General features: G+C 46.6%; 1 protein-coding gene across 1 annotated transcript; it reads left to right on the top strand.

The window, feature by feature from the left end:
* Positions 1–5,332: 5,332 nt before the first annotated feature.
* PTGES3 (prostaglandin E synthase 3) lies at positions 5,333–7,890 on the top strand. The gene is made up of 7 exons (XM_014311197.2): positions 5,333–5,466; positions 5,575–5,644; positions 6,067–6,165; positions 6,368–6,457; positions 6,633–6,695; positions 6,996–7,020; positions 7,427–7,890. The coding sequence occupies exons 1-7, from the start codon at positions 5,333–5,335 to the stop codon at positions 7,444–7,446; spliced, it is 501 nt and encodes a 166-aa protein (XP_014166672.1). The 3' UTR covers positions 7,447–7,890.
* Positions 7,891–9,025: the final 1,135 nt, after the last annotated feature.

The raw sequence follows: 9,025 nt of genomic DNA, 5'->3' as shown, positions 1-9,025 counted from the left end.
GTGTGGGCCCGGTTACCGCGTGAGGCCCCCGTGTGGGCCCCGGTGTACCGGGATGCGGGCGGGATTTCCCGCTGTGGGTTTTAATGGGGTGTTCGGGGGGTGCTGCGCGTTTCTCGGTGGGTCGCTGCCCACCGGTACCGGGCGAAACAGCGGAAAACTCCCGGTAAGTAACGCGTGGAACAATCCAGAGCGTGCAGGCGAGAGAATCTGTTTGTAAACTTGGGATTTTCACCCTAAAATCCGTCCCTGCGTTTCGCCCTGGCCCTGAAAGCGTCCAAGGCCAGGGCTTGGAACGGGATGGGCTTGAAGGTTTTTTCCAGCCCAGACCATTCCAGAATTCCGTGGAAAACGGAGGAATAACGAAAAGGGCCCTCAGGAAGGGGTGGGGAAGCGCGGAAAGCCCCGGGGCAGGCGCGGTGCTGCAGGTGAGCCGCTGGATTCGTCTACACGTGCATCCCGAGCGGGATCCCGCGCTCCCTAATTCGCCTTTTTGTTTGGAATTCTCCAAGGAATTTCATTTGGGGGCCGCCCAAAAGCAAAGCTCTGGTGCATGCGAGTGTTCCTTCAAGAACAACCAGAGTTTTGTGTGTCCAAGAGGAAAAACTGGGAAGGAAGAGCTGCAGGCAGCATTCCCACATCTCCAGTGGCAGAGCAAGGGTTTCAAACCACCAGAGAGCAGGGTTAGGTGGGATTTTGGGGGGAAAAAATGAAAAAATTCCTCCCTCTGAGGGTGGTGAGGCACTGGGATGGATTTTCCAGAGTGTGTCCCATCCCTGGAGGTGTCCGTGCCCATGAATGAGCTTCAAGGTCCCTCCCAACCCAAACCGTTCCATGATTGTGTGACCTCCACGTGCCTGGCTGGAAGGATTGGAGGCAGCAGCACCTCTTGAGGTTTTGTTTTGTCAGGAATTTGGGATGAGAACAGCATTAACTGATGGGGTTTTTGTCCCTTGTCCCCAGCCAGGCTTTTACTTTTCTTCTGAAACCTTGAACAGTGGAGGTGCTTCATCTTAACGTGAGTGAAAGTGAGAAAACTGTGATCAAATTGGAGTTTTTTCGTGTAATTTCTGTAGATTTCAGCATCCTGAAACTGCAGTGCTGCTGCATCTGCATAGAATGGTCTAAAACCTAAAATAAGGCTTTTTTTAAATGAAAAAAAGCATCTTTCCAAGGTGTAAAAATTAAAGGAAAAATCATTTTATAAAACAGGTTTTACTGCTGTCTGGGAGGGGAAAAATCTTGTTGAGGGCCTGATTTCTGCAGTGTCCTCGAGCTGTAGGAGCTGTCAGGAGACAAAGATGGGATTCCAAAGGCACAGGATACAGAGAGAGAACACGAAAAGAGATTTGGGAACTTCCTCAGTGCCTCAGATGGGGAGATTTGAGATTCCACTGGTGCCAGAGACCAGGATTTATCCAGGGATATCCAACAGAGCCTTGAGAGTTCTGTGGTGAAGCTGAGCCTCCACATTGCTGGGAACCTTCTAGAACCTGTCCCACAGTGCTGGAATAACAATTCCCATCAGAATGTGGGGACTGGAAGAGCCAGAGCAGCTGCAGGGGTGGCTGTGGCTGCTTGGGAAGTCCCCAAAATCACAGGTGGATTGGACAGAGGAAATCTTCTAAATTCTAAATTCCCTTTCAGGAAGTCCCCAAAATCACAGGTGGCTTCAGCAGAGGAAACCCTCTAAATTCTAAATTCCCTTTTAAACATTTAAATTCCCTTCTTTTTTTCCAAATCCCATGGAGGGGGTGCTGGAAAACCATGGCAAGCTGAGCTCCCTCGGGGTTTGGATGAGCAGGATGGAGCTCTGAAGGTGATGGGTCAGTGTTTGGAGAGGAGATTTTCACTGGGAGCTCCTTCTCTCCTGGGAATCTCCGTGTGGGCAGGAGACTTTTTAAAAGGAGCTCTCCAGCAGGTCCTGCCTTACTGGTTGCAACTGGTGAGTCCTGACTGAAGCTCACAGGGAGGTTTTTTCCCTCCTCCCTTTGGGAGGGTGAGATTGGAAAAGGAGATAAAAGGAGGAGAGGCAGCTCCAGCACGTTCCGGGCGCTCTCGGGGTGAATTCATGGGAAAGCAGGGCAGGTTTAGGTTCAGAAACCTGGAATTAGGAAAATTAGGTTCCAGAAACCTGGAACCAGAATTATGACAGAGTCAGACTTATCTAGGATCTCTCTGCTCTGGAGCTTGGACGTGTGAGCTGAATGGGAATTTCTGGGAGCCCTGTGAGTTCTGTTGGTGCTTCAAATCCGTGATCCTGGCAGAGGTGCTGAGGGTTCTGAGCACTCTCAGGGTGAATAACCAGAAAACAGCACAGGCTTAGGTTCAGAAATGTGAATTATGGCCGAGGCAAACTCACCTGGGATCTCTCTGCTCTGCAGCTTGGAGGTGTGTGTGTAGCCTTGAGCTGAGTGGCATTTCTGGGAGCACTCTCAGGGTGAATTCCCAGGAAAGCAGCACAGATAGACATTCAGAAATGTGAATTTTGGCCAAGTCGGACTTATCTGGGATCCCTTTGCAGCTCAGATGTGTGAGCTGAGTGGGGTTTCTGGGAGCCCTTTGAGTTCTGTTGGTGCCTCAAATCCCCGATCCTGGTGGAGCTGCTGAGGTCACGGGTTCTGAGCACTCTCAGGGCGAATTCCCAGGAAAGCAGCACAGATAGACATTCAGAAATGTGAATTATGGCCGGAGCAAACTCACCTGGGATGTCTCTGCTCTGCAGCTTGGAGGTGTGCGTGTAGCCTTGAGCTGAGTGGCATTTCTGGGAGCACTCTCAGGGTGAATTCCCAGGAAAGCAGCACAGATAGACATTCAGAAATGTGAATTTTGGCCAAGTCAGACTTATCTGGGATCCCTTTGCAGCTCAGATGTGTGAGCTGAGTGGGGTTTCTGGGAGCCCTTTGAGTTCTGTTGGTGCCTCAAATCCCCGATCCTGGTGGAGCTGCTGAGGTCACGGGTTCTGAGCACTCTCAGGGTGAATTCCCAGGAAAGCAGGACAGGTTTAGGTTCAGAAACCTGGAATTAATGAAAATTAGGTTCCAGAAACTTGGAACCAGAATTATGGCAGAGTCAGACTCATTTGGGATCTCTCTGCTCTGCGGCTCAGATGTGGGATTTCTGGGAACCCCGTGAGTTCTGTTGGTGCCTCAAATCCCCGATCCTCGTGGAGCTGCTGAGGTCACAGGTTCCGAGCACTCTCAGGGTGAATTCCCAGGAAAGTATCACAGGTTTAGGTTCAGAAATGTGAATTATGGCTGAGTAAAACTCATCTGGGATCTTGCTGCTGTCCAGCTCGGACATGTGAGCTGAGTGGGAATTTCTGGGAGCTCTGAGTTCTGTTGGTGCCTCAAATCCCCAGTCCTGGTGGAGCTGCTGAGGTCACGGTTGGGATGAAATCTCCTCCCTGGGAAGGCTGGAGATGTCTCCATTGACATTGAGAGCCGGGAATTGTTATCAGCACCCATCCCCTGTGTGACCCAGGCGGGGACACTGAGATTTCTGTTAAAACCAGAGCTGGAACAACGTCCCGAGTGCCTCATGCTGGGGGGTTTTGTCTCCCAGCACTGAGGGAGCAGAGCAGGGCATTTCTCATCCTCCTTTCCTCTTGAGAGTCTTTCATTAAAAGAGGAAAATCTGTGTCCAAGAAGGGTTTAAAAATACCACAGTAAGAAAATTGCTGCTCTGCTGCTGCACTTCACCTGGATAAGGTGATAATTAACATTCCCTGAAATGCTGCTGTGAGGTTTTCACCCCTGGAACAGCTGAAACTCGAGGCTGAATTCAGAATCCATTAAATAATATATAAATTAATTAAGTAAATAAAATAATAGGATATTGGGATAAATGAATTAAATAATAATAAAATAATAAATACAATAGTTAAATGAATTAAAGGAGATATTGAGATGGGATATTGGGATAAATGACGTAAATAAATTAAATAATAATAAAATAATGAATAAATTAAATAAGTAATATATAAATTAAATAAATTAAGTAATGGGATATTGGGATAGATTAGTTAAATAATAGTAAAATAATTAACTAAAGAAATAAAGAAATTAAGTTATATAAAATTAAATAAATAATAATGCAATAAAAATCTAATAAATAAATGATTGATTAATAAATTAAATTAAATAATGGCATACTGGGATACATTAATTAAATAAATGAAATAATAAATAAAGTAAAGAAGATCTTAAGATGGGATATTGGGATGAAATGCGTCTTTGTGAGGCCCTGGGATGGGTTCCCCATCCCTGGAATTGCCCAAGGCCGGGTTGGACAGCCCTGAGCTGGGGAGCCATGGCAGGGCTGGCGCTGGCTGAACTTTGGGGTCCCTCCCGAGCATTCCACGATTCCCTGGGAGGACAAAGGAGCGTGAGGAGCAGCCCTGGGCTCTGTGCCTGTGCTGCAGCCCTGCTGGATTCTGGAATGCAGAATTCCCTGATTGCCTGGGCTGGGCCTCGCTTGCCAGGGCAGGGCTGGGAGGGAGGAGGAGGCTTCTGAGCCGTTTTCCCCGCTCCAAGGAGCACTGAGCAGGTGAGTTCTCTGCAAACACTGCAAGCACTGAGCCAGGTGAGTTCTCTGCAAACACAGCACTTGCTCTGGAGCTCTGTGTTGGTTTTTTTTTTTTGAGGTGGTTGTGCAAAGGGAGAATAATTCCAAATTTCTCTCCAAACACAGCACTTGCTCTGGAGCTCTGTGGTTTGTTTGTTTTTTTTTGAGGTGGTTGTGCAAAGGCAAAACAATTCTAAAGTGCATGGCAGTCCCAGTGTGAGAGATTATAAAGAGCTTGGAACAGTGATTCTCCATCCTTAATCATAATTCGGTCTTAACCATAGCAAATCCGTTTTTTAGAGTATCAATACCCCCAAAAAAAGTTGTTTTTTAAAAATTTTGCTTTAGGTTTTAACTCTTTGCATGACAAAAACCACTCTGAAATCTGCCTGTGCAGCTTTGGAGGTGCTGGAGCTGCTGCTGCCACAGTCTCTGTAGTAGCTCATCTCAAAGTTTATCAAAATTTTGATCTGCTGAGACATTTATTTCAGTCTCAGATTTCAGTGGCTCCTCCCAGGAGCTTTCTTTTTATTCAGTTTCTCTCTCTTTATTCCAAATACATTATTTCTTTTTTATTCCAGCTCTCTCTTTATTCCAAATACATCATTTCTTTTTATTCCAGCCCTCTCTTTATTCCAAATACATCATTTCTTTTTATTCCAGCTCTCTCTTTTCAGCTTAAATCACCTTTAAAAAATACAGGAAGCTCAAAATGCAGGTTTTAAGTGCAGAAAGAATATTTTTTTGTTGGATTTCTTGTTGAAAATCAATGCCTTTGTGTCCCCACAGGCAGCCTGCCTCTGCAAAGTGGTACGACCGGAGGGACTACGTCTTTATTGAGTTCTGTGTTGAAGACAGCAAAGACGTAAATGTAAATTTTGAAAAGTCCAAACTCACGTTCAGGTGAGTAATTCAGGCACAAGAAGCAGCAGATTTGTTCTATGAGATGTTTTTGGAGCTAAATACTGATTTCTTTTTGGGGTTAAATACTGATTTCTTTTTCTCTTGCAGTTGTCTTGGAGGAAGTGATAACTTTAAACATTTAAATGAAATCGATCTTTTTAATAATATCGATCCAAATGTGAGTATTCTCCCGAGTTCTTGGTGCTTGTGCAGAGAAATTGTAGATATTCCATCCCTGGAATTGTTCAAGGCCATGTTGGAGCAACCTGGGCTGGTGGAAAGTGTCCCTGCCCATGGCACAAATTTGGAACTTGGGTTTTAATGTCATTTCCAACCCAAACCATCCTTTAGTTCTGAGATCCTAAAAAATACCACCTGTTCTTTAGGCTGCTCCCAAGATTTTATTCCTTAAAAATAAGAATATAGACTATTTTCTAAGGAAAATTATTATAAAAGCTCCAAGTCAGATCCAGGAAATCTTCTCCAGGGGGTATTTTCCAGGACAAGGAATAAGGGAAGAGGTGAAGATAAAGGAAGGATGTCAGCAGTTCCTGGTGAAGGTCATCCTGATGGCACTAATGAATATTTGGTCTTTTTCAGGAATCAAAGCATAAAAGAACAGACAGATCCATCTTGTGTTGTTTACGAAAAGGAGAGTCTGGTCAGGCATGGCCAAGGTTAACAAAAGAGAGGGCAAAGGTGGGTCTGGGCATCTGCTGCCTCCCCTGGCTTTTAAATTAGTGAATATTTGGGTCATGTTCAAATTCTGGAGCAGTTTTGGGTCATTTTTCCTGCTCCTGATCCCACGGCAGCTCTCGTTAACCTGTTCTAAGTGACAGCCACTTCCTTCCTTGTCCTTAAATAATTCCTTGTCCTTAAATAACTCCTGCTATTGCTGCAGCTCAACTGGCTCAGCGTGGACTTCAACAACTGGAAAGACTGGGAAGATGATTCAGATGAAGACATGTCCAATTTTGATCGCTTTTCTGAGGTAGGGAATGAAAAAATTTTGATAAATCCAAGCTTTTTGTGCACCATCACTTTGTAATTCCTGCATGGGGGCAACTGATCTGTTACAATAAGGGGAGGATGTTGGTTTAGGATTGTTTTGGGTGGAAATTGGGGTTGGATTCACCCCAAAATGTGGCTGTTGTGTCTCTGAGCAGATGATGAACAACATGGGAGGAGATGATGACGTAGACTTGCCAGAAGTAGATGGGGCAGATGATGTGAGTATGTCGGGTGTATGAACACCCTCAGGAGTCCTGCACTCACCCCTCAGCACTAAAAAAGGCTTAAATAGCCCCAAACTTTGTGATGTCACCTGGGGAGACCCTTTCCCTCCCCTCTCTGCAGTGCTGGGGGTCACTGGGGGTTTGCAGTGAGGCCAAACTGAGCTCAATAAATTCCTCAAAATTCAGATTTGGGAGCAGATTTGGGAACAGATTTGGGAACCTCTTTGCTGGTGGGGGTGAGGGTGGTAGAAGAGCTGTCTGCTCCACTTAATGATTGTTTGTTTTCCTTTCCAGGACTCACCAGACAGTGATGATGAAAGTAAGTTGTTTTTGTTGTTTTTGTTGTTTTTTTCCCCTCACACACCTGCTGAAGGACAGGCCCAGCAGATGTTCATCCTGTCCACCAGCTAAAGCCAGCCCTGGCAGACAAATCTAATCTGGGAAAGCCTCTCCACACAAGCCCCAAATACCAGTTTGACCTTCCCAGGCTGCTGCAGGCTTTGGCTTTAGGAGCAGCACGTGCTCAGGGGTGGCTCTGGCACAGTTTTCCCTTGGGAAGGGCCCCAAAATGCCCCGTGACCTCCTTGGTTGGAGGCCAGGTCGTCTTGCTCGTGTCCCTTGTGACATAATAATGCCTTGGGAGCTTTTAAAAACCAACCAAGCAAAAAATTAAAACCCACAAAACAACCCTAAAACCATTAATTCTCTTCTTTTTCCCCCTCTAGAAATGCCGGATCTGGAGTAAGGCAAAGTGTCGTCTTCAGGGTTTTGGGGAAAGAAGTTCATCACAACATTTCATAATTGAGATAAGAATTCCTGAGTTGATAGCCCTAAAGGGAGATCCTGCATCCTTTAACCCATTTTCAGTCCATTTTAAATGGCTTCACTGATGGTAGGTGTGTCCCATGGCACGGGGCGGTCTTAAAGCCACGAGAGGCAATAACAGTTATGCATGAACCGTTTTCCAGACTTCCAAAAAAAAAAAAGAGAAAAAAACCACCAAACCAACCCAATTGAGGTGTAGGCAATCCGTTGAGAGGAGTTGCAATAAAGTTTACAGAGCCTCCTTGCCTCGTAGCAGATGTAATTACAATGGGAGAACCCTTCATTAACAGTGGTTTAAATGAGTTTTTTTTTTTTCCCTTTTGTCCATTTATACCGGGAACAAAAACACAAAACAAAAAAAAAATAAACTCTTTATTATTGGCTCCCCCCCCCAAAAAAAAAAAAATAAAAAAAAATCCAGCAGGGCGGGGCACACCCCCCCCTTTCCCCATTTTAAAAAAAAAAGTTCATTTTGAAAAAAAAAAAAAAACTTCCAAATTTTCCTGGTTTTTGGTGTTGGAGCCCCCGAGCAGAGCCTGCCCCTGGTCCCGTGGTGTGACCCCCAAACCTTTTCCACCTCCTCCTCCTCCTCCTCCTCCTCGCCCGGGGTGCGAGTTGGCTGTACATTGTTGCTTGTCAATCTGTACATTTTAGACCAAAATCGTATTTGCACTGTGGGTTTGGCAGCAAGTGACAGAACCGTGGAACCGGGCTGAAAAACCTCAATTTATGTTCAGAGCAGCTGGGATTTTTTTAATGTCTGCATTCTTTCTAATAAACTGTTGAAGACTCCCTGGCTCTCCCTTCGGCCTGGGCCCTGTGCATTCCTCAGCGCCGTGGGGCAAAGGGATGGTGGGGTCCCCTTTTTTTGAGGGGTTCAGTGAGGTGGGATCCTCTTTTTTTGAGGGGTTCAGTGAGGTGGGATCCTCTTTTTTTGGAGGTTCAGTAGGGTGGGATCTTCTATGGGGGTCACTGGGATGGGATGGGATCCTCTTTTTTGGGGGGCTCAGTATGGTGGGATCCCCTTCTTTGGGGGTTCTGTAGGGTGGGATCTCCTGTGGGGAGTCACTGGGGTGGGATCCCCTTTATTTGGGGGCTCGGTAGGGTGTAGGGTGGGATCTTCTAGGGGGGGGGTCAGTAGGGTGGGATTCCCTTCTTTGGGGGGCCGGGATCCTCTTATTTGGGGTCCAGTGGGGTGGGATCCCCTCCCACTGGGGACAGGAGCGATCCGGTTCCCCTCAGGTGGGGTCAGGACGGTGGGGCCCCATCCCTTGGGGGACAGTAGAGAAATGTAGCGGTGATCCCCAGATCCCCAGGGCGGGTAGCGATTGGGTGCGGTTTCAGTGAGGTGGGATCCTCTTTTTTTGGAGGTTCAGTAGGGTGGGATCTTCTATGGGGGTCACTGGGATGGGATGGGATCCTCTTTTTTGGGGGGCTCAGTATGGTGGGATCCCCTTCTTTGGGGGTTCTGTAGGGTGGGATCTCCTGTGGGGAGTCAC

The sequence above is a fragment of the Geospiza fortis genome, unplaced genomic scaffold (genome assembly GCF_000277835.1).
Source record: "Geospiza fortis unplaced genomic scaffold, GeoFor_1.0 scaffold82, whole genome shotgun sequence".
Classification (NCBI taxonomy): Eukaryota; Metazoa; Chordata; class Aves; order Passeriformes; family Thraupidae; genus Geospiza; species Geospiza fortis.
Note: the sequence above shows the minus strand (reverse complement) of the source record. Positions and strands in the feature narration are given on the sequence as shown.

Coding starts and splice junctions, on each gene's coding strand:
- PTGES3 (XM_014311197.2), top strand. CDS start 5,333: ATGCCTTTGTGTCCCCACAGGCAGCCTGCCTCTGCAAAGTGGTACGAC. Junction 5,467..5,574: donor AAGTCCAAACTCACGTTCAG/GTGAGTAATTCA, acceptor TTTCTCTTGCAG/TTGTCTTGGAGGAAGTGATA. Junction 6,696..6,995: donor AAGTAGATGGGGCAGATGAT/GTGAGTATGTCG, acceptor TTTCCTTTCCAG/GACTCACCAGACAGTGATGA.